This window comes from Nematolebias whitei, chromosome 10 (assembly GCF_014905685.2).
Source record: "Nematolebias whitei isolate Nwh7 chromosome 10, NemWhi1, whole genome shotgun sequence".
NCBI classification, from domain to species: Eukaryota; Metazoa; Chordata; class Actinopteri; order Cyprinodontiformes; family Rivulidae; genus Nematolebias; species Nematolebias whitei.
In genome coordinates this window covers 21335248-21361500 of record NC_056507.1, presented here as the reverse complement: position 1 = coordinate 21361500, position 26253 = coordinate 21335248, and the positions used below count along the sequence as shown (strand labels likewise).

Here is a 26253-nt window from a genome sequence, read left to right as displayed (position 1 = left end):
CAGTGGTTGTTGTTGTTGTTTGCGATCCGGCCTCTGGTTCATGACAGAATTGTGTCTGTTTTCAATATAGTTTCTGCTTGACATTCTTCTAGCTTTTAAGTAATTGATAGGTCCAGTTTGGAAAACTTTTGCTTTCTTTTCTGCTTTGGGGGGCGATTTTTTGATAAATAAGAAATCATCTTAATCTAAACAAAGAATAGGTTGAAAACATCAAAATCACTTTCCTTTTTGACAAGAAGGGAAAACCCCGTTTTTTTTTTTGGCGAGACCTCTGATTGAAACAATATAAAAATCAAGAAAAAATGTGAAAGCAGCAGTGTAGTAATGGCAGTTTATTCACCTTTTCCTCAGTTCATGCCATTATTGTAAGTCTAATCAATAATTTTTTTTATCAAGCATTCATTCATTCATTCATTTGTACTCATCTGCTCACACAGACTCATGTTTGTGCTGCTGTTGTTCAGCGTATTGTTTCTGTACTATTAGTGATGAGCATATTCTTAGTTTAGCATATTTCTTAGTTCATATCTTAGACCTTATTACTGCTTTTCTTTACAATTTATACTTTTGATGGATGTAACTGAGACCCTGTGTACACAATATTGTTCCACCACATGTACCAAATATGATGTGAATGCCAATAAAGAAACCTGTTGCAATTGCTTTAGCACACAAATCTGATTTGGCTCTACTGCTCAAAGTACAGTGAACAGAGAATTTAAAAAAAAAGTATAGGCTGTTAACATTTCAAAAATAATACAGCTTCCCCTTACTTTAGCTGTGTATTCCCAGAGTAGATATTGAGCTGTGTGTTCAAATGTTCATATGTTATCCAGCTGCTGATAAACTTTGATCTTGCATAAATAGCCACAGCATGTGTGTCTTTGTCTAAAGGCAAATGAGCAAAGGATGCAGAGAGATCCTGTGTCGTGCTCTTTTCTACTTCCAGGTCCCCTGTCAACCAGCCTCCGGGCCAAAGAGAACTCATCCATCAGAGACAAACTGCACTTTGATCACACTTTGAAAAAGCCAGAGGCCACAGCTGGGGAATAAGAAGGGATCTGAGTGCAGCACATGAGATTGGATGGTTCGTTGAAACCCTCGAATTAACGCCACCTTCCTCAACTTTGAACTTCCACATTACATCTCAGGTGGCAAATGCGAGAAGGGGAATTAATTTGGTGTAGGAGGTTTACTCTTTCTTCAGGCACTCATTCCACCGATCCACTGGTGGTTTGATATGTAAACCAAGACTGCTTGAAAGTCTGCATGGGTTACTGCTGAACATGACCACAAATCTGGTGAAACTAACAAACAGTAGGACATACTTCTACATTTGTGAAAAAATCTTTCATACACGTGCCTCAGCAGAATAAACACTGCAGTACTTTGGCTGCTTCATATTAATGATCAATGGCATGCAAAGATAAGAGAGCTGAACAAGCAATAAACTATTGAGAACATGAATCGTGGAGCTAAACAGTCAATTTTTAATCACTAAACTAATGGTGTAGTAGACTAAACACTGAACAAGCTATTCAGTTCACAAATTCACACAAAGATTGGAGGGTGAGTAAAGGCTTAGTCAAAAGGTGAGTCATCACTTCAGTCCTCTGTGGGGCTGCTTTGCAATCAGCTATTCACCCTGAAGGTATTTGCCACCTCTCTCACCAGAATCCCCTGCTGCTTTTCTCACTGGCCTTACCTTTAACACCTTGTGTCCACTTTGGCAAGCCATTTTAACATAAAATCGGATTCACCACACTTAAATTCAGAGTGACGCCAGTTCAGATATCTTGAATTACAATTTGACAAGTCAAAATTCCTTTTAAGATATCTTGAATTGTTATTCTGACTAGTCAGAATGTAAATAGGCTACATATATCTTAAATTAGCATTCTGGATAGTCAAAATGTAGTTGTTCTTGGTCAAAACTCATTTTTAGATATCTAGAATGTAACTACAGATAGCCAGACTAATCGATTTTATGTTAAAATGGCTTGCCATATTTCCACTACATTTTTCTCTCCCCTGCCCTGCTGCCTGGAGTCTGCCGTGGCCTTTGATGCTTTGACAGCACTTCTCCACACCCTCTGTGGAGAGCAGCAAGAGTCATACATACCGTGTCCTTCTCCCTACACACTGTCCCCAATAGTGCCAGATCTTAATCTTACTGTAGCCGAGGACTTTACATTTGCTTTATAATTAAATAGATGCACTTGACAATTATTGTCCTAACAAAAAATAATAATACGGTTAGAAAACCAGGTTCAAATTTAAAATTTTTTAATTTATGAAAGCAACATATCTCAAGTTGACAGCAAACAGTGTGGCGAGTTACATCGCAATGGCTTTACAGCTTTACACTTTAAAGTGTTCCAACTTCTAATGTGTCCCCACTTAATGTAATAAAATAAATCTCCGGCCTACAGCTATTCACACAAACAATGTTGTAGTATTGTTTTTAATCTACAGTTGTGTTTGTTGAAATCGGGTAATCTACAAGGTCAAACATAAAGTGAAACAAAGAACAAAGAAGTTGAACAAAGAGGTTACTACATAACCAACAAATCAACTCAAGAGTTAAAGTCTAGAAGATTTAGGATGATGTATGTAAAACAGCACTGCATGCTAACAGTAACAGATTAAGTCTACATATTAATTATTCCATAAACGTTGTCACATAAATTGATTTGCTTGAGTGATAAACTTACTTTTTATTTTTTGCAAGCTGTAGTTAACAGCAGCTCTATAATTCAAAAACAAACCTGGAAGAATGCTCCACCCTTTTAAACACTGATTTTTAGGGTTCAAAAGTCAGCAAACAAAATATATGCAGAGCTGTAGACCATTTCTTGTTTAATTTATTACAAAAACAGATAAATGGTGTGGAGTTGATTTTAAGTGTGACGGTTATATTTACACATTTACACTATTTACACAAGACTGCACCGCCAAACACAGCTCTAACGTCATCCTAAAGTATGCTGATGACGCCACTATCTTGGGCCTCATCACCAACAACAACGAGAGGGTCTACAGAGATGAGGTGAAATCACTGACCAGCTGGTGTCAGGGAAATAACCTCTCTGTAAAAGTCAACAAAACAAAGGAGAGGATAGTGGACTTCAGGAAACAGCGTGGAGGCCATCAACCATCAACATAAACAACGCTGAGGTGGAGCAGGTCAGCAGCTTCGTGTTCCTCGGTGTTCACATGACCAAGGACTTATCCTGGACTTTACATACAGACACTGTGGTCAAGAAAGCCAGACAAACACTCTACTTAGAAGACTAAAGAAGTTTGGTACGAACACCAGCATCCTCACCAACTTTTATAGGTAGACCATTGAGAGCCTGCTGACAGGCTGCATCACAGGGTGGTACGGGAACTGCACCAGTCAGAGCCAGAAAGCTCAACAGAGGGTGGTGCAAACAGCAGAGGACATCGCTGGTAGCAGTCTCCACACCATCCAGGACATCTACCACAGCTGATGTCTGCGCAAAGCATGCAGCATCATTAAGGACCACACCCACCCAGCACAAGGACTCTTCCGTCTACTACCCTCAGGCAGACGATACAGGAGTCCGTCATCACGTACAAAAAGACTAAAGGACAGTTATTATCCACATGCTGCCAGATTACTGAACTCTCGATAAATAACACTGAACAACTGGCAATAAATAACTAATAATTCAACCTCAATTTCACTAACTGTGCAATAACTTGTCACATAACCCATGTGGTATATGTTGATTATGTACAGTATATATATATATATATATATATATATATATATATATAGCTTATTTTACTACTTTGAAACACTTATTCATTCAAATTCATCCTGCAGTACCATTATATTCTACCATGTTGTTGTTCACTATCTCTTTAGGACATAAATATATAATAGATAATTAATTTATTACTTTTTCACTTTTTGGTATTTTTTGTGTACCCTTATTGCATGCTTTTAGTATTTCTTGTTTGCTTGTTGTTTGATTTTTTAGCGAGTCAAACCAGTTCTTCTCATCCTAAGCAATTCATTGCACCGTTAACCCTGTGTTAACCTTACATATGACAAATAAACACAACTTCAACTTCAACTTGAACATATTTGGAATATGTTGCAGTGAATCAGCAGCAAGCAGCCTAAGGTTTGTTGTTATCTTGTAAAAGTAAATTGTTTTACTATTGGAGATAACAAAAACAGGTACAGGTACATTTGCTGGTACACAACAGAGCAGATTAAGATTATTTCAAAAACTCTTTACAGAGTGCAGAAAAAAACGTTGACAAGATTCTACCCTCCAAGAAACAGGCTAAGAGGCAAATATATTATTCAGTTCATTTTTCAATTCAGTTTATTTACATAGCACAAAGTCACAACAGAAGTTGTTTCAGGGCACTGAGACGATTGAACATAGTACACAAATTCAAAAAGAAGACTTCACACAGCACAGAGTTCATGGCAAACTGAAAACTACATTAAAAAAAGCCTACAATGACTTAGGCTTTTGAAGATATTTGCCTAAAAAGTAGTTTTTTTCTTGTAGAAATACAAGATCTGAATAAAACACACTGAAACAAAGAAGCTTGAAGAATGTTTGGAACTGCATAAAACAGCTGTGAAAGGCCCATTTTACAATGTTTTTCTTCAAAAGCAGGCAAATTAATTTTCCACAAGGATCTACTGTAAGTAAAACATAGTGGTTCTAATCTGCCAAAGCAAAACAACACTGATTGGACAACACTTCACAAGAAACAATCAGTTAAAACATTACATACAAGCAGAGGTTTCAAAGATAAAGTGGTCAAACATCCCAGACACAAACAAGTAAGCCTCCTGATTTTAGCCTGACTGACATTTTTCTTGATTAAATGACTAATGCCAGAATGATTGAGAAACAAATGACAAATATAGGCATGCAGCAAAAACATGACAAAATGTCAAAGGAAGGACTGGAGTCTAATTTCTTTTAGACATTTTGTTAAAATCTCTTAAAAACGTTGTCACCTTCACTTTGTCCAGAGAGTCCTTGTCATTTATGTCATATAATTTCATAATAAAGTGACAACATTTGATAAAAGTAGCATCCACACCTCCAGTTACAGGCATAGACCATTTCTGCTCGGAGTCTATTCATTGCCGTCTAAAAGGCACATCAACTTTAATCCCACCAGTCAGCTTCTGTTCACACAAACAAGATGTCAATGTGTACCAAAGCTACAACACTTATCTAAAACAGGCAGCGAGTGTAAAATATTACTGTCCACCATTTTTACACCAATGTATAATAGGAGTAGCTACAATGGCATTAAATACCTTTTTCTCTTAAACCTCTACCTATAAGTAGAAAATAGAGGGAAAAATTTTTGACCTCATCAATATTCATTTACTAGATGATTAATAGAAACCACAGCTAAAAAGTAAACAGAAACAACTTTGGTACCTTTAAGATTAGATTGTTATAAAAACATTGAAAGCATTTAATAAATTATCTAAAAACCACGACATTAATAAAATTCAGTCAATGTAACAAATTAATTTTAACAGTCTGCTAATGATGACAACTAAAATCAAATCACTCAGTAACAAATAACTCGCCATAAAACATCTGTATGTGAATACAGCAGAAAGCTTGATGTGATAGCACAATGGAGGAAAACAGAAAATCTAGCAAGAAAAACACATAATTACAGTTTTGTACCCTTTAAAACAAACCAAAAAAAAAGAAAGCTGTATAATGTGACAGCTTAAAAAATATGTATTACGATAGCACAGAGTTAATTCAGGATTAAAAAAACATGACGTTATGCAACCAACTTGAGGTTGCATTTTGCTTAAGGATTTGATCTAATGAAGCGGTTTCTTTTTTTTTATTTTATGTATCGACATTGTTTCTATTTAATAAGAGCTAGGTAAATCTTACTTTGTCAACCTGTGTGGCCATTGTATTGAATACACGATAATACTCAAGAGAACTCTTTATACAAGACTTTCAAGCTGAACCTAAGACACCTTTTTCCAAATTTGGTAGAAAGAAAGAAGTTGTCCCAAGTGTAAAATGACTGGACAATTTAAAAAAAAAAAAAAAAAAAAAAGCTAAGTAGTTTTTAAACGTATCCACTAATATACAACTCTGAGCTGGCCTCAAGGTAAGTCACACTGCCAAACTGGTTTGAGTGTGTGTTGTGTGTGTGTGGTAGAGTCAGCATCACAGCTCAATGGTGGTAGAAGTAATGATGACGTCTGGTATGTATAACCAGTCAGGTGCAGCATTTAGGAGTAAACAGTCAGCAAGTGTTTTGCATTTATGAACACCAACACTTGTATTTGAAGAATATTTAAAAAAAAAAAGTATCTTAACAAGTTTATTCACATTTGATTCATAAACAAGTGTACAGGAGAAATGTCAAAGTCATGTTTAATAGGTGACAATGTCATGCCTCCCTTAATTCCACCATGATGTCTTGTAAAAGGACACATGGTTGCACTTCAAATTAATTGAACTTGTTCATGTGTAAATGACCAAAGGAAGCTTAAAGAGGGAGACATTACAAAACAAACGTGTAAATAGGCATCTGAATGTTGTGAAAATAATTACTTAAAAATGAGGCATTAAGTTTAAACTAATAATGATGTACATTGTGTCGAGATGTGTTTTCACACTACACAGTATTGTAATTTCCTGTTAAGATAGAATATTTCAATGCATGATTGCTCAATATGAGCTACAAATGAGAGAGAAAAAGCATGAAAAGATTGATAAGATAGACATTTACTGATAGATAAGAAGTGCAGCTGAAATGGTATCAGCAGCTTGATGCAGACCCACAGAGCCTGTATCAGGGGGTTGGTCTTTCTGGCTACCCTCAGAGCAAACACTTTCCAAGTCGATGCTGTTAACAGCTCCTCTGGGGTCTATGTCACCAACAGTTGGAGGATGTGTGTATGCCTAGCTGGAGGGGGAAGGGAGACCTGTTTGTTGTGTAAAGTCTCCTCTCTTCCTCTCCTGTGTGTCTTTCTTTACATCTTCCTCCACCCCCCTGCTCACACATGGTTCCTCAAGGAGCCATCATCTGACAACACCCTCCACCCCCACATGTAACCACCTCCTGCCACATAACAAGCACGAGTCATAGCACCACAGGAAAACGCCCTCACATCCTGAGGATGTACAGTTCATCTGATCAGAACAAATCAACACATTTTGAGTTGTTGCCACACACATCTGACTAATAGCTTAAAACAAGAACTTGGTGACAGATATGTTGAAGTCTCATCAGGTTTACAAAATACCAACTAAAGCTTTTTTTTGAATGACTACAACCCTTTTTTTATCTTTCTATCTGCTCTTTTCTTAACTAGAGCCATGTGGAAACATTTCTTCATGAAACCGTGTGAACTGAAATACGAACTTGAAGTACTTCTACATGGGCTAAACCACAATATGGGAACAGAAACTAACACAACATACAGCATGCCTACTAAACAAGTGTGAGGTCAGTTTTAACTTCCAGCTGTGTTTTATTATACGTCAATGTCAGGACCAGGTGGGACAGGTGGCTGGGTTGAGCAGAGACTAAGGGGGAGGTTAAGGGTTGGATGCTGTTCCTTCCTGAACCGCACCGGACATATTAAGACCCTTTGCTTTGGACATGCACATTGACTTTGTGAGTATCATTAAGCACAGGAATTGGGAGGCCACCCAGAACCGCAGCGCCGTTCACACTTCGTCTGCACCACATTGTCAACTTCCTCATATGAAACTCAGCTTCCTGCTTCAGCAGACATCCCTGCTGGAACCATATGCACATTCACATAACAATTCTGCTTGCTAATTTTGGGAGGAAGAACTTTATAGGTACAGCTGTGAAGAGCAAAGGGAGTCTACTAAATTTGTGTTTTCAACACAACGTGAAATGCAGGAAAAAAGTTATTGTATTTCTTCATTGCAATCTAAAGTTTAGAGGTTAAAAGGCAACTGGCTGTAGAGTTTGTCTTAAATGTTGCATTTCCCAGAAGGTGACAGCAATGGGTCATGTTGGCTATTGCTCTTTGAAGTCATGTTGGTGTGACAAGGTTCACAAACAACAATGCAACAATTCCCAAGACACTTTGACCAAGTTCACACCAACTTTAGCTTCTGTATAAGAATAAACACACACTTAAGTTATGTTAATGAGGCTACACTGTTGAAATAGCAAGGATGTCAAGTAGCCAAGTACAAAAATGTATTTGGACTATTTTTATTAGAACTGCAATTTTTGAACAGGCCCTGCACTGGATAATTAAACTAAAGCAGGATTTGTTTGATGGAAATTAATGTTAAAAATGTCTGTTTTCAAGATCATTTGTGTTTTGACATTAACAGTAATAGTAATAAGCCTTCATATTTTTTTCAATAACACCAAAACTGGATGTTCTGAATCCATGTCATTAACAGTGACAATAATGACAAGCCCAAACTAAAACCTGATGCAATATCTTTACACACTCAAAAGTAGATGTCCAAACACTTTCCTAATCTGAATACCTACTTTGACATTCCCCACCTAAATTATCATTAGTGAGTAAGGTCATCAATAAAAAGTCATGGTCAAGACTTGGAGAGTACTGGAGAGCAAACTATTTGAAACCAAACTTTGACATTTAAAATCAAAATAGTTTCAACTCACAATTTGCAACCCTAATAACTTTTACTGACTCCAACAAAACTGCACCAATAAGTGTTCTACAAATTTCACAAATAAATACTACTCCTCTGTGTACACTTGTACTAGTAAAGTATGCATACTAAAAAAAAGGGCTTGATCATTTGGAGTACATATACTTGTTTATAGCTTCCTCATAACAAATTTTTTTTTTTTAACTAAGACAATACACATTATTGGAGCTTTGCCACTGTCTCAACTCATCAGTTCTGCACCACACTGCACCAATTAAGGGCCTGCCCTCTGCCCATACCCATCTCCACCCTGCCCGGTTTATGGGACCACCTTGTTCATGGTTCCAAGTGGACTGCTCTGACGTAAGCAGACAATGGCCATTGATTGATTGGCCAGCGGAGCTACGTCACTGCCCAGCAAAACTAGAAAAGCTACACCTGAACCTCCATTTCTTCTCTGATCATGTTGACGGATAGTGCCACAAGAAATAAGTGCAGGGAGATATTGGAGATGATGGTGCAAGATGGTTACATCCAGACATAAGCAGTGCCAGAATACGCTAAAGAAATAGTCTGATTATAGGGCCATTAAGGACCACAGCGGGTGGAGTGGCTAGAACACAATGCACAAGACTATCCTATATAAATAAAGATCGAATGAACAATGACTATACTGACAATACTGCCCACTTTGCATTGAAGATCCTGCCCACAAAGCGGGGAAACAAGTCACAGTGGCAAATCACCTACATCTGAGAAGAACTGATAAGGCGACAGCAGAGAGGAGTCGTACTTATCAACAGCAAAGCGGCTTATGTCTAGAAGGGCTTGACACAGCAACTAGTGACCCTAGTTACGTCCTGCCTCCTTTGAGAACTGCTCTGGTGAGAATTTTGCCACTTCTCATTTCTGCTTCACATCCAGCTGCAAAGACACAAAGAGTGATAAAGCAAAACTGAAGAGTCCCTCCAAACACAACCCAGACTGGAGACAGAAAGAGGGAACCATGGGGAGTTGCAACAATGGGGCTGATGGAAAAAGAAGGAAAAAAAAAAACTGAATATACCCCTCTACCTCCCCCACTATGTGCACACACTCCCCATGTGAAACCATCTAATGTGTGTACTGCTGCTCCTGCTTGTCAGTCACATCAAGGGGAGGGGAGAAATGATCTTACAATGTCCTCTAACTTTGCATAGGGTGTTATAAAAGGCATGCAAAAAACTTATTGATCTTCAAAGTAGGGCTAGGGGATTACAACAGAGCTTTAGGGCCATGCTAAGAAAAAAAAAAAAAAACAAAGTCATGCAATTACGAGAATAAAGTCCTAGTATTACAAGAATAACGTTGAATAAAAAGTCTTAATATGACGAGAATAAAGTTGCACAAGACTCTTTTTTTGCAGATCTCTCTTTTTTTTAACGAGTCGGATCCTCAACGCGACCTGTTAATAAATCCAGTCAGCAAATGACCAATCCAAAGCTAAATGCTCCTTACCTGCAGAGAGCCCATCAGAGCGTACCACCTTACTGTAAGCAGGTTCAAAGTCCTGATAATGATAATAATCTGATGCTGATGTGCTAACAGATTAACTATCTCCTTATTTGTAAAACCAATATTTTACAAGATGCTCAACATTCTTCATTTTATCACAGTTAAAATGCAGTAACCCCTGCTTTATCATGTCGGCGTTAGGATAATATTACGACTCATTTAGATTCGGATTGTTCATTTGCTGACACACCTACTGGATTGATTGACAGGTCGCGTTGTGGATCTGACTCGTGAAAAAAAAAAGAGAGCTGCAAAAAAAAAAGTCTCATACGACTTTATTCTCATAATATCAAGATTTTATTCGACTTTATTCTCATAATACTATGATTTTATTATCATATTTTTATGGCTTTTTTCTTAGCGTATCAATGTAAAAAAAAAAAAACCTTGGCGTGGTCCTAAAGCTCCGTCGTAGGGGGATATATCTAATATACTTGATGTATCAAGATTTTTTTTTAAAATTTACGATGGTTAAAACGGCTCTATCGCAACCATCGCAAGTATTATTAGACTTGAAAATCCGTGTAGTTCTTTTTCTCCCGTCTGCGCCTCCAACTTCACACAGCCCCTCTTTCTTCCTCACTCAATACAAACCCAGCCCCTCACCAGCATGTGCTACCCTCACTTCCTGCTTCTCCAGGTGGGGGGAGTTTAACACAGCAAGTAAACATGGGAGACGCTGAACAAACAGAAAAACTATGGCTGTTATTTGGAGATAGTTTGGATTTAAATTGTTAGATGAGCAGCAGAAAAATGTTTTCTGTAGACAATGCCGAAAACAAGTCCTGACAAAAGGTTAGAACTATGAATCTTTTTCACCATTTAAAACAATGCTATAAGTTACGTTAGGTTATAAGTTACAGCTCTGACTGTGTTTTCAGCCTTCTTCCCTAAAACAAACCACAGTATAAAACTCTTGGCCATGCTGTGCCTTATGAGAGGAAGTGTTAGGTGGTGCAACATTAATAAATCAGCAGCTTATCATATCTCTAAAGACACGGTCCCAGTCTCCACTGTGGAACAAGATGGCTAAAGTTAGCCGTCTTATTAGTCGCTAAGGATCGCGTCTTTAGCGATATGATAAGCTGCTGTTTATATGTCGCGCCACCTCTCACTGTAAGACTTGAAAATCTGTGTAGTTCTCCTTTTTCTGTCCATCCAACTTCACACAGCCTCTCCTCCCTCACTGCTGCTTCCCACACGCTTACTAACGTGAAGGCGGCGCAGCTGAAGAGGATTATTATTTAATATATGCAAATAGTTTATTTTTTAGACATTTAGTAGAGTCACAACTGTTTGTTAATAAATGTGCCTGTGTGACAATTGGGACAAAGCTTTGACTCAGAACATATATTTTTGTTATTACTTTATGGAAAGAAAAAATATGTATTCATTCAACCTTTATTTATCCAGGTTAGTCTCATTGAGCCTCAGGGACTTATTTACAAGAGAGACCGGACTTTAACAAAGAATGATGACAACAGTAGACAACAATGACAACAGTAGACAATCACAAAAGAAAGCATATAAAATTGAAAAAAATAAATGGAAGAAAATGATATTAAAAAACGAAACAAAAACAGCTACATTATAAAGCGATGTAAAATACAAAATACAGGAGGATGTCTGCATTGGTTTATGCCATGAACTTAGCAGTTGTTTGAATATTGAGATATATATTGTATATTGCGATTTATCTTAAAAATTTCAAGACATTAATTTTGGTCCATATCGCCCAGCCCTACTTCAAGGTATTCCTAGAGGTCAAAAAGACTTTCAAAGCATTTGATGTGGACAAGAACGTGTCAGACATTGGTGTCTACAAGGTTTTAAAGGTAAATTTTGGATCAGTCCGTTGGTGAAAAGAAAATAAAGAAAGTAAAGGGAACATGAGAGTAACATTGTTCTAAACACTATGAAAAAAGTTAAATATTGCTGCGTGATGTCAAAGTTTCTTTATAGAGCAGGGCTATACAACTGGTGGCCCAGGGGCCAAATCAGGCCCATGGGTGTGCTCAGTTCAGCCCACCAGTGGGTTACTTTTTAAACAAAGCTCAATTTTAAATTGTAAAAGAAACTTAACTAATGAAAATAACTGCTGGATATCTGGCCCCTGAGCTCTTGGCTTTCAGTAAATGTGGCCTGCTGAGCAATTTAGTTGAATAGTCCTGTTATAGAGGCTATGTGAGAAGCATTGACTAAGAGTTACCTATAATCAGAAAATGCAAACAGTAGAAACTGTGTGTCCATTTTAATTTGGTATATGATCAAGCAACCCATGCTTTGATACCCTTCTCCCCTGTTAATCCACTTGCTTTCTAGACAACACATACAAGAACATGTTCACCAGCAATCTGCTCTTGCTTTGTTTTGCCAGATCTAATGGGACTACAGCTTCTTACAATAACACTGAGACGTGCACACACCAGGACCCCCCTCCTCTGAAGGGCAGCAGCAGCAGCACATCACCCAGTAAGAGTGAAGAGCCTCCATCCTCCAGGGGGGAAAAATAAAGAACCACCATCTGGGGTTTAGTCATGGTGATGCCAGTGGCTGGGGTGCAGCTATGGGGAGAGTGCAGGGGCTCTACAAGGGGATGTGAGGAAAAGGGACTGCAGTTGAGTGTGATGAGAATGGGATGAGAGGAAAATTAATAGAGCGACTAGTTATCAAACATGCCAAATACAAGTTGTTGACCTTTCTTTTTTCACAATTCTCCACACACTTATTTTCTATCAGTAAACCAGTCCAGTCTCAGTACTCTCTTTTTTCCACAGCCATGTTTGATGTGTAATTGCAGTTTCTTTTTCTGATCTTGCTGAAAGCCTTTTCCTACACCCATCCCTCACTGGATGCTGTGCCTGAAATCATCCTTTATGTCTGCATACTTGGACAGACACTTCCAGTCAATAACAGGTTATTAACATGACACCAAAATAGAAGTTTCACTTCCTGATTAGGCCACAAAAAGGTTCAATGATTGGTTTTGAATTGGCCTTACTAGTCTTTTTGTTCTGGTGTTTACAGTTTGGAGCTTCTGCTCCGTGTCTTCTTTCCTGTTTCTGATGTTATTTTGTGGCAGCATTGCAACACAACGTACAGGCCTGGCATAAACACAGCATTTTGGGTTGTTTTCTGCATTTCTGTGTAAATGACAACATTTATTCTAATGGTGACGTGTTTATGACTATTTTTTAGAGAGAAACAAAAAAATTATTGTTTAAAAAAAAAAAAGAATTCCTGTGTGGGTGGGTCCTGAGTTGCCAAAAGGTCTGATTGCTCATCATCATCATCATCATCGGGGGTTTCCTTTGCAGTGAAATGAAAACCTCTTTTTCCACACTACAATGGTTTGATTGCTTTCCTTATAAGGTACAATTTACATTTACTTACAATGTCACCAGAAAAGTCCCAACAAAAACTTTTCAACCAAAAGAAAAGAGTGAAAAGTGTTTTAGCAAAAAATAAAAATAAAATAATAATAATAAATTGTACTCAGCAAATGTTTTTGGTCTCTGAAACAGTTGGTAGGTAGTATTTTTGTTTTTGATCAACAACGTGCAAAATCAAAAAAAAAAACAAACTGAAATAATCATTTATTATTTATTTAACTAAAATAAACATTCCTGCTCATTGATGGCCCATTCAAGATCCAAATACAGTAATTTGTATATATATATTTATATATATATATATATATATATATATATATATATATATATATATATACACAGTGTTTCCCCTACCATTATACAGGCGGGGTGCCCCACCCCGTCAACAGAACTGAGCACCCCACCTACCAAACTGAACTCGCCCTTCCCACCCCCCCCTGGCCCTGACTTATCACTAAGCTAGCGGCGCAAAATACAGGCTCTCAAGCTAAAAAGCCAAAGGCAGCACTCACATGGCCTCTTCCCTCATGTTGAACGCCCCACGCTCCCGCTCAAAACTGTTAGTACAAGCTGAGCTCAGACATGTCTCCGTCCCCCCCATCAGCAAAAATCATAGATGAGATGAGCACCCCGCCATGGCAAGCTAACTAGGGGAAACACTGTGTATATATATATATATATATATATAAAACTGTTAAACTAAAAAGTCTTCATCCATATTAGCTCATTAAAGCCCAAATCACAATAACAACCAGCAGTTGACATAACCTGTCAACTATTTCTTCCCTAGGTTTTAATTGTGTCAGTCCTTCAAAGAGTAGTGCTGCCTCAACACATCAAAGATGAAACACGTGAACAATCTGTTGTTATATACCCATAAATACCCATTTGTAGTGACAAGTCACACATCATTTGACATGATGAGGGTGAAACTGAAACTGTTTTGCAGAGGCACAAGTAAAAGAGCAAAACATTATATAAGTGAGGTCATCTGTTTTACAGTTGCATAAATGAAGATGTAACGGTTACCATACTATTCCATACCATTTTATTTATAGAGCACTTAAAACAGTGACAAGGCCAAACAAAGTGCTGTACAGATAGAGCAACAGGTAGCACACAAAGCAATATACAAAATGAAGTAAATCAGAATATAGACATAAAAACGATGCAGATAATAAATATGACGACTAACCAGTGTGGAGCATACAGGTTAAAAACACAGATCCTCTGGTGTTGAAAGCTACTGAACAGTAGTGGGTTTTTAAACGGGATTTGAAAACAGAGAGGGAGGGGGCCAGTCTGACAAGCAGAGGTAACTCATATAAACTGTTGATAGAAAAACTCTTACCCAACCAATTATAACATATTTATCAGTAATGTCATGTTTGTTGTAGGTCATAATATCCATCCATTATATTTTTCTGTTTTTTCCTTTGTGGGTCACGGGGGTCAATGATGCCCATATCCAGCAGTCAGTGGGTATGTTTACATGGACATAAGTAACCGGATCCAATGGCCGGTCGGAATAAAAGTGTGTCATGTAAACACTCCGTTTGTGTTATTTTTTGTGTATTCGGCGCGATCCGATATAATGTGTGATCAGAATGAAACGGGTGGTTTATGCTGATCCGTAACCTGATCGGTGCGCATGTAAATGCTTGATCTGTTCGTTTTTATCTGATCGTGAAAAACCGACCTGACTGCGCATGTGCGACTTTGCCATTTCCGCCTGGCTAATGCTAATACTATTAGCATGTCAGGGGAGCAAAACTGGTCGGTGAGCGACACAACATTTCTACTAGAAACTTTGAAAGAGCTCAAAATGATCTGTATTACCTGTAGCTCAGTCAGGGAGTGCAGTAACGTCTCCACCATCATTAAAACCTGTCGCGGGTCCATTTTGAGTGCTCAGGTTTGTTTACGTTCACCCCGGAAGTAGAACTTCTTCTTCTGTGTTTTTTTAAAGGAGAGTTTACCACTCTGCGCATGTCAGTACTGCTGTTCAGAACAAAGCCCGCTGCATGTAAACGCTCGTCATGAACAGATTGTGCCCATGTAAACAATACATTTGAATTATTTAAACAGAACACATTTCAATCCGGTCAAAGAATTCTGCGCATGTAAACATAGCTACTGTGTGCAAGGCAGAGTACACCCTGGACAGGTTACAAGTCCAAGGGCCACATAGATACAAACAACCTTTCACACACTCACTCACACCTAGGGACAATTTAGAGTTACCAATCAAGTGATATATAAATTTGAAAGAACAATTTATTCTTTTATCACAAATGTTACAAAGATCTTAGAACCCTGTCTTGTTTTCTTAGCCCACAGTGTTGTCATTTTCCCCCTATAAATATACAAGCAGGGCGCACCGCCTTGCCAACAGAACTGAGCGCCCTGCCTACTTGACTGTGAAACAACAGTGAAATCCCACGTCCTAGTCCAGTCTAAAAACAGCCTAGTTCATCAGTACTGGAATTGTGAATATTTCTAAAAAGGAAACTGATTTCAGTGAGGAAAATGACAAGCAGTTAATGAAGATGCCCATCCAATAGACAACGATGTGCCAAATAAGCTGGCAGGAGAGCACAGGATGACAAGTTAAGGACAGAGGTCTTTGACAAGAAGGCCAGTGTGCGGCAAAGAAAAGGCACCTCGCTGAGGATCACGGAAAAGAAGCCAGCAGTGTCTGTTGGTGTTGTGACCTCCGGCATCGTTTTACTGACAAACAGCCAAGAAACTAAACAAATGCCAACGAGACAAAAAGCTAAGCAGGGTGACTCTATGCTAAGCAAAGCATAGTCGTTGACACTGGGCTGCCTCCCTACAGAGCACTCTCTCATACTAATGTGCTCTGCTTACTCGCTTGCTTCCTCTCCATCTCAAAGACACTTTTCTCCACTTATTCTTGCCCATTCTAAATATGCTCTCCTCCTTCTGAATTGCTTTTCCATCTTGCTACCTGGAGTTTTAGGAAACTGGAAACTAGTGACAGTGAAGTGTATCAACTCAAGAACAATGTGCAAGGGGCTCCTTTGTCAGGCTGCCCAGGAAAAGCGAGGAAGCCTCCATTATCACTGATCACCACCGTAGAAAGAAAAAGGCTGCCACATCAGCACTGTTGGGCTGGATCACTGAATTTGTCAGAAAACTACTCTGGTAGCACTTTCACAAGGACTTAACACTATGGTCTCAAACATGGCACATAACTCAAGTATCCATTAAACAAAAAGAAAAATATTTCAGACACATTTCATGTGCTTCACACATTAAATGTCCTCAAAGTTAAAGAAAAACAGGAAGCCCTGCAATTGACTTTTTTGCTCCAATATCTCAACAAATTTTAGTACTTTCTAAAGTTTTCAAACAGCTAAAGTCAAATAGTAAGAAAGTGAGCATGCATATTGACAAAGAAGTGGGGGCCGAGATGGTGTAGGGGCAAGGCAGCCGATTTAGGACCCGAAGGTCCTGGGTTCAATTCCCGGTCATTGCACACCTCGTGGTGTCTCTAAGCAGGACACCCAATCCTGAATTGCTCCCCAGGTGCTTACATAGCTGCCCACTGCTCCACCTGGGTGTATGTATCCTAGCTGCGATGGGCTAAATGCAGAGACAATTTTGTCTTTGTATGGGAACATACAATGATGAGAACACGTAGCACTTCATTTATTATTATTATAATAAATTTTACATATTATTTATTTCACACAACCATCTTTAATTTATGCAGGTTTCTAAGTAACTAGGTGACAGAAACTGCAATCCATTAATGCTGATACTGGAGGAGCAAACACAAAACTGTTCTGCAAAATGACCACAAAGACCAGTTTGTCTTAAGGCTGCATGTAAAGTGAATGATGTCACAAAACGTGAGCTTTCAGAAACCAAGTGAACTTTGTGGAACCAAAAAAGGGATTCAGCAGAACACAACAGACGTTTCCATCATACATCATGAAAGCCTCAATCAAAGACTCTTATGAACAGAAAACAGCAAAGAGCTCAGTGTCCCTTGCCCGGATGTGGTACCGGGGTCCCACCCTGGAGCCAGGCCCAAGGGAGGGGCTTGTTGGCAAGCACCTGGTGACCAAGTCTCTACCCAGAGGAAGAGCCAGGACATTGCTGGAGAGTATGTCTCTCGGTTGGCCTGGGAACGCCATGGAATTCTCCCAGAAGAGCTGGAAGAGGTGTGGCTGTAGAAAGAGATGTCTGGGCCTCCCTGCTCAAGCTGCTGCCCCCACGACCCGACTTCAGAACAGATAATGGATGGATGGATAATCAAAGCCTGCCAAACTAACTGTTTATCAATCTTTTTGATTAATTCTTCAACTAAATGCAAATTTCATTTGAGAGTTATCATTAATCTTCTCTCTAACAAATCAATTTATTGTTGTTTAGGCTTTTAAATCCTTGGCAGAGTGGTCACACATTCATCACTAGATCACATCTGTGAGTTGCAAATCCAGATTACCTTTTCACTTGTGTACTGTTATGACTCTGTTACAATCCTGCTTGGTGGCTCAGAGGCGCAACATTGAGGATTTGCTTCAACACCCCATCCTGCCTTGGTCCATTCAGAAATTGCATAAAAATTGCCAGAAGGTGTCCAAGTAGGTGAGAGACAAGATGCAAGGTGGAGTGGTTCCCTGTCTAAGATGAGACTTACAGTACCTGTTAAATATTTGATTTAACTTGAAGTAACTCTTAGGTTTATCAATAACACAAATAGATCTACACTCAAACCAGCATCTTTGTAATAATAATAATATTGTTATGTATCGTCATCATTGTTCCCATACAATGGTGAAATTGGCTCTCTGCTTTTAACCCATCCACCACCAGGTGGCACCGTGGGCAGCTATGGAAGGCACCAGGGAGCTACTGGTGATAGGGTGTCCTGCTCAGAAACACCACAAGATGTGCAATGACCGGGGATCGAACCCAGGACCTTTGGGTCCCGAGGCGGCTGCCCTAACCCTACACCATCTCGGGGGTAAATGTGATATAAGCAGTCTCGTACAAAAAACTGTGAGGATTGAACCAAAAATGCTAAAAACATTCACAGCTTAATTGTTTAGATTTGTTGATATAATTAAAACAATATCCCTCAGACTAGATGTCCTTGATGATCACAAGTAATCATGTGGAGGCATGATTTTCCACACCCTTCTGACTCATCTTCTGTACAGTTGATCCCAGAGGGCAAAAGTATAAACAGCACTCAGTGGAGTAATACTGGAACATGTTCAAGATAAAAATCTGTGTTTTCCAAGTTTTCAGGTTTTAGATGTTTTACTAAAAACAATCTGAAGCAAGCATTGGGGTATGTTCTCTGTTATTCAGAGGGTGTGTCGTAAAAAATTACCTAAACATAGGTTCAGTGGTGATGTGCATCTGAACAACCCAACATTACAACAATGATTTGAACACATTCCACTTCCCTTTTCTTTACTTTTAAGCAGAATGTTTGTGTGAGTTTAATGATCTGGTTGTTTCAGACTTCCAATAGCCACAACTGAACTGAAAAGACATTCAAAATGACAGAAGCCAATTAAACATACTAATGTATGTCCACAAAAATAAAAGAAGTAGAAAGAGCACAGTCAAGTGAAACTCATCAGCTCACACTCTGTCATGAGCAATTACGCAACCACTTCCTGCCTCTCAACTTGCCCACCAACCCCACATTGTGAGCTAATTTACCTGATGCGTCTAGAGCTATGTTTGCAGAGTTAACTAACTCCACCCAACCAATTCATCAAAAAACAGAAAGAAAAGCACATCAAGCACGAAGGCTAAAATGACTGGTAAAATTTAAAACAGAGGATTTTATTTAAAAGTTAGGACAGATAATTTACATGTTGCTCACGCTCATCAGTTTTGATAAACTTAAACAAGTCAGGGAAAAAAAGAAGAGTGAGCTCAGTCTGCTACACATACAGTATCAGAGTGCCCAGGCCAGCTTGTCCTGTTGCTGCTATGTAGCATTAAGCAAAACAAACATGTTTGCCTGACGGTTTCCTCTAATTTCTATGACACAAAGTCCTCAGAAAGCAAACACGCTGGATCTAAACGTTCAGGTTTCAGAAGCGTTTGGGAATATTTATCAGAACCCCAGTAGGTAAACAAAATCAACCTGACAAATTCAGTCTTTGTCAGCTTAGTGCAGTACATCATGTTCTGGTGGTATTAGACGCTAAAGAGAAAGATTTCTTGAATATTAAAGACAGGGTTGCCTAAGTTTTAAATCTGGCATCCGTCTATAAAGTCAGCTATACAAACCATGAAATGACAGGGTAAACAAACTTCAATCACACAATGTACTAAAATGAAAAGGTTGCTTTGTTTTGAACATGACATAAAGCACTTAATTCACCTCTTTTTTATAATACTGTCAAATAATTCCAAAATAATATTTTAAGGGTACTAAGAAATGCACAACAGCACTTTTGTAGACAACAAGTTACACAAAGAAAATGTGCCTGAAACAAACATGCGATTCAACTCAAGACAACATTTACACAAGCAGGTACAGTATTCAGTTCAGTCACCATGACAAAAGCATTTGCATATCTAATATCTGAGCAGGGTGATCATTTGTTAAATATGACAATAGCCAAATTAGATATCAAATACATCAATAAAAATCAAATGCAATCCCTTCTTATGGACACAGTTCTTAAACATACACACAGAAACACCTTTTGTTTAATCAAGCACACATCCTAAAGCCTCTAACTGTTCATATATCATTTATAGTATTTACACTTTAATTCTAACATCCTACACTCGATTTAAAATCAAATCCAAAATCAAGGACCTAAACACTTGCTTTTCAACATTACACGTTTATTCAAGAACAAATGTTGATATTTCATAAAACACTGTGGCACAGGATTGCCTGACAGGATAGTAATATATTCTTATATTCAGACACAAACATTTTATTCAAAATATGATCCTTTTAAAAGACCTAGTTGGAGTAAAAAATTAACACTCATAAAACTTTGAATGGTTCATGACTCGAGATAAAAAAAAAAAACTAAAAATATATATATTCTAATTGAAACTGGGTGAAAATTGCTGTCTTCTAGTTCAGGGGTGCCCAAAGTGGGGCCCGCGGACCAAAGTTGGCCTGCCAAGTTGTTTCAGTTGGCCTGCCAAGCTGTCTCATTACTTTATTAAAATTTCCTTTGAAGAATCAATGACTCATTGACTCCACTCATTAACTTCATTGTTAGTCGGCCTAACTACCATAATTTAACTACACGGATTACACAGTAGAGTAGAAAATTTATGTTTTTTTTATTAAATAATTTTGTAGTGAACTTAATCTGGTGTCACGACTAAGCCTAAGGTCAAAACCCTTGACCTTAAGAACCTTGTGGGACAGGAACTGTCATTTTATTGATTTGAATCCAGAAATACAGGTTCACCCATCCTGAGACTTTCTTTCTTGAAGATTCAAGTGAAAAGAACACTCTCTTTTATTATCATTACTATTTTACAAATGTTGATAATCAAAGTGTCTTAGTTCAAACCATTTTAGATGTTGCAGTGAACTAATCAATTTTATTAACTGTGTAATGATTTTTATTCTCATGCAAAGTTAGAACTCATGTCAAAGCTGTTACAGAGTAATTATGCCTTTTCTGATTTCTGCTTTTGAATGAGCAAGTGTAAGTTGGTCCAAGGTTGGAGTCAAACGCAAAACAAGTTGTTGGAACGAACTGTCATGTTTTTAGAATCCTCTCAGACGTAAATATAGAGGTTTGGCACCTGTTTCTAAACTCGCCAAAACAAAACTCTCTCTGTCTGTGAGAACATTTCTGATCTGTTTCATAACAATTCTTGCTGTCTTCTAACCTCTTACGTCACAAAACACACCCCGTCTGGTTGTTTCTGACCAATGGGAATACTCCCAAAAGTGAACCGGGAGAGAGATCTTAAAAATGTCGGAACTTCCTGGTCTACTGAGTTCTGGGACAGTTCTGTTAGAAGTTCTGGGATGGTGCTGGAACGGTTCTGGGACAGTTCTGTGCAGTTCTGATGGAGTGCTGTTGGAGTTCTGCTGGAGACACAGCTCAACCAGTTCTGTGAGAGAAGCCCAGTTCTGGGAGACGGGAAGATCCTGACATGACAACAGAGCTCTTCCGAGTCATGGGAATATAACACTTTCCACTCGCCACTACTTCTGACGAGCTACAGCCATCCGAAGGAGACGCTGGACAGGTAGCGTTAACGGAACTCCATATCTGCTGATTAATCTCAGAAAGGTAATGAGTCAAGTTTCCTACCAAGCGTACCGAGGTGAGCTGGGTTCTGATGGAGAGTGTCGGTTCTGGTGAACACTTCCCCTCACATACCATCTTTACTCCCTTTAACTTCTTTCCCTTTAAACTTTCCTCTCAAGTAGAAATTCTTCCAGATATTTAGAAATGTCTGTGTAAAGTGCTCATCCACATCCGTGTGGGTAAAAGATCATAATTGTACAGTTTCATAAATGTCTGTGGTGAAGCAACGGAAAAATCATGGCCGTATGATTTTTCTTGATTGATTGCTTATGTTGTTATTTTCATAATTTGCCAAATTAATGTAAATGTTTGATGTTAAACTTTGATTCTGTAAATAAATGACCGCATTCATTTTGATGGGTCAAATATAAATGACGTCTCACGTTTGCATTTCATTAAATTCAATGCACGTTTTATTCAGTTCAGAAAAATGAGGAATCCGCGTTAATTGATGAATATATCTGAGCATCTGTTCATCTACAATTTTAATTTATATTTTTATATTTCGACAGACTTTCTATAATCCCTCGGCAGTTTCTTGCCATGGAATAACATTTTCCTTTGACAGAACACACTTATAAATCACAAAGTGTTTAAAAGTAAATTGTAAATATGAACTGGTTTCAGTGGTGATTTGAGCCTCTTTAAATCTAAACTCAGCACCCATGAAAAATAAAGAAATCATTAGGATTGTGTCAGGAAACAGTTCTCAAACCTTAGATTCACCAAAATATTGAATAAATATGAAATAAATGAGAACAGTCTCAAACGAGCCAATAAAATCTATGATTTTTTTTTTTGCACAAGTCCCACCACCTGTCAATCAATCCAGTAGGCACGTCAGCAACTGACCAATCAGCAACCTCGATTTGTCCTGAAGTGAACGCCTCTTTACCTGCAGAGCTGCAGTGGTGTTGCATTACGAACGCTTTGAGAGATTTCAAGAATAACAGTTCACATCTTTTGTTTCATGTTAATCTACTGTAATAATAATAATGATACACCAGAATGCAGGAAATGGCATCTACTTTAATCAAAATCTCTGGGGGCGGACCCCCCCCCCCCACACGCAGCCTTTCTGTGATGGTTTTTATATACAGAATGGAAGGATAAGTAATAATGAATCTAGCTGTTTGTTACTTTTTTGCCATCTTATTTGTAAAAAAAATTGTATGCCTTTTTTGTGGCTGTCTATTGTTGTCGCTGTTGTCCATTGTTTTTATCACTCTTTGTTGAAATCAGGTCTCTCTTGTAAATGAGTCCTCGAGGCTCAATGGGATTTACCCGTCTAAATAAAGGTTGAATGAAAATAAATAACTGTAATAAATAAATGGACTTTAAAGAAGTATTTGCATTTCATGTATTACTGCATTTGGCCCGTAGCCCTCTGATAGATTTTAAATTTGGTCCTTTCAGGGAAAAAGTTTGGGTGGGCACCCCTGTTCTAGTTATTTCGCTACCTAAACAGTTTAATGTAAGGCAAGGTTAGGATTCTTCTTCAAGGCACAATGCACTTGTTTACTCTATGAATTATTATAAACGTGTAATAAATGGAGAATCTAACATCTGACACTTCAGTGCACAATTAAGCTGTCAAGGTGTAAATCAATCTTAACGTTTCCTTGAAATCCAATTGAGAGGGTGTCGGCACGTTGTAGTAGTGGACGTTGAGGACAAATACATTTTGTTATAGCATATACCCTGTACATATTTTGTCTAGTTTGAAAAAAAGGGTTATGCTCAAGTTTTAATGATGGGTAAGACAACCACGTGTGCTTGTTTACCTACAGAAACAACTAAAGTGACAAAGAACGGGTGAACAATGGCGACGTCTACGGAAGGTCGTTTGGGATTGAGACGTTTTAAATTTTTTTATATATTGGTATGCTTCGATTTGTTAAGCCAATAAAAGTGCACTGTTTACATTAAGTGCATACCTGGATTTCAGTACTGCATACCAAGATATCTGAAAAGCAACTGGAGCTTTCAAACAGCACCATTTGATGAGAGTACAGCATAACCTTTAACAGTACATTAATAAGATCTAAAATTATTTGCAGAGTTAAAAGCAAAGGCACCTAAGTGAACAAGGCTTTGCAACTAGGTAACTGGCTTTTAATTCAAGGATAAACAAAAAAAATGGAGTAAACCCAATCCTCTATGGAGCAAAACAACCTCAACTTTCCGGTAAACTGGGAGCAATGCGATCCCCCCCCCATCTGGCTCTCACTTGTTTAACAACAAAGCCTATGCCTACGTGTTTCCCTGCTGGAGGGGGTGGGGATGGCTGAGCGATGGAGGTTGTTGATGTGCGATGTTGACCTCAACATTTTATTTTAAACGCTATCCGTCTTCGCTCCACTGATAAACCCATCTCCATTCATCACGACGCAAAGTTTACACGTGATGGACGTATCACCTTAAAGTCCGGGTACATTTCCAGAGAATGGAGGTGGAGGGGGGGGGGGGGGGGGGGGGGAGGATAAATCATCGAGAGGTAAAGTTAAAATTAAGCATTTACAGTGCAATAAAGTAAGTTTATTATGACGCAGCACTGAGCGTCTGTGGACGCCTTTGCCTTGATAACGGAGATAAGCCGACTTGTATCCTAACAAGCTTCGTTTCTGGTAACAAAATGGGACTTAATCGAGCAAACAATGCCTGAACAGCATCTGCGTCCCTATGGCTACCCCAAGCCAGATGGCCTGCAAGACAATAAACTCAAACCACACGCCATGAACTTCACTTTACCTCACAAAAGAAGAAGAAAATAGTTGGAACACACTTGAAACAACATATAAATGTATATACACTGTTAAAATAAAAAAAACACCACGTTCAAATTTACATTATAAGTAGCTTTTGAAACTTTTCTAAGCTCCTTCCTATGTGATAGCTTGGGCAGCACTCCAGTGTAAACATGAGCTAATAAAAACAAACGAGTGACACACATGGTTCATTTGGACCCAAAGTTACTCAAGAGCATATTTTCACGAATATCATGCGAGTTGAGACGCAAATAGGTCAGATAAATTGCGTTACACGCGCTTTATTTAGCGTAAGCCCGTTAATTTAGCTACTTACAACTAGCATTTAAAGCTAGCTTTTTTAGCCTAACTGACGAACTCGTTACCTAACAGGATAACGTCCGAGAAGTTCAGAGAACACCGCTAAGCGGGTTAACCCAAACGACTGTACCATACGATCACACACAGCAAAACAATGACACAAACAACTCTTCATTTCCGTGGTTAAAGGCATCGGAGTAGCTACAAAGATTTAAAGTTGAACAGTTACCTCTATTTCAAAGTCTGGGAGCTTGAACGCTGTCCTGAACAGCGAGCAGAAGTGGGCTATGGCGGGGACTTCCCACCAAGACTGGATCTCTTCCACTGTACATCCCTGGGACATTTTCGGGCACGTAAAAGTGTACGAGGTTTATTTCTCACATTAGAAAGTAGTTTCTGCTGCGACTTATGGTGCCTCCGTAACATTACAGATAAGAAAAAAGTTGTCGCTCCTGTCGTTTCGGGGTGGTTGCCATCGCGATCCAGGGAAGCGCTACGATCTGTTTCAATCAGTGTCTCACCGAGGATGAACAGACGCGAAGGGCAATACCAAGTCATCAAGAAAAGAGGGGAGTACAAGTTAATTATATTAAACTGTATTTCAGAAAAAAAATAAAGATATTATTTTTACAGTTTTGTGAAACAGTTTAAAGTTGAATAGAATTATATATATTTGAACATCTTTGTTATTGATTACCTTTTCTTTACTGTATTAAAGACAACAGTAAATATCACCCCTCTCTTTTAATTTGATAATGCGCTCGCCGTTTAAATGGAATCATAGTAAACAGTGAATGACTAAAAAGCTGAGCCAGGTATGACACAGGTAGCTTGTGCTTTGGATATGATTTTGTATAAATATATAATTTTGTGTGTGCAAAGATAGAACTTTACAAATTATTATTTGGCAAACTTCATTTTCTTATTATGGTTGTCAACTTCTAACAAACCATTTATTTTATTTATATCCAAAAACCATTTAAGCAATACTGAACTGTCGCCCAGACTAGCAATTAAGAATATGGTTCACTGACTTTACAAGCAGAGTGATAGTTTGTAAACAATCCAGACCGAAAGTGAAATCGTATATTTTGCACAAGGACTCCCCCTGCTGTAAAATCTGAAAAGCTTCATTGTGACACTAACCTATAATGACAAGTATCTATACTTATTAGTATCAAATTTGCTAATTTCTGTTTATCTATATCTATCTATCTATCTATCTATCTATCTATCTATCTATCTATCTATCTATCTATCTATCTAT

General features: G+C 38.4%; 1 protein-coding gene across 1 annotated transcript in view; it reads right to left on the bottom strand.

Moving 5' to 3' along the window:
- The window catches only part of LOC119416244 (cat eye syndrome critical region protein 2 homolog), a 52091-nt gene extending 26614 nt beyond the window's left edge, over positions 1 to 25477 (bottom strand). Inside the window, exon 1 of the mRNA XM_037683451.1 lies at positions 25216 to 25477. Within this exon, the coding sequence (XP_037539379.1) occupies positions 25216 to 25329 (114 nt within the window). The 5' untranslated portion in view covers positions 25330 to 25477. The remainder of the gene's footprint in view (positions 1 to 25215) is intronic.
- Between the last annotated feature and the right edge of the window lie 776 nt (positions 25478 to 26253).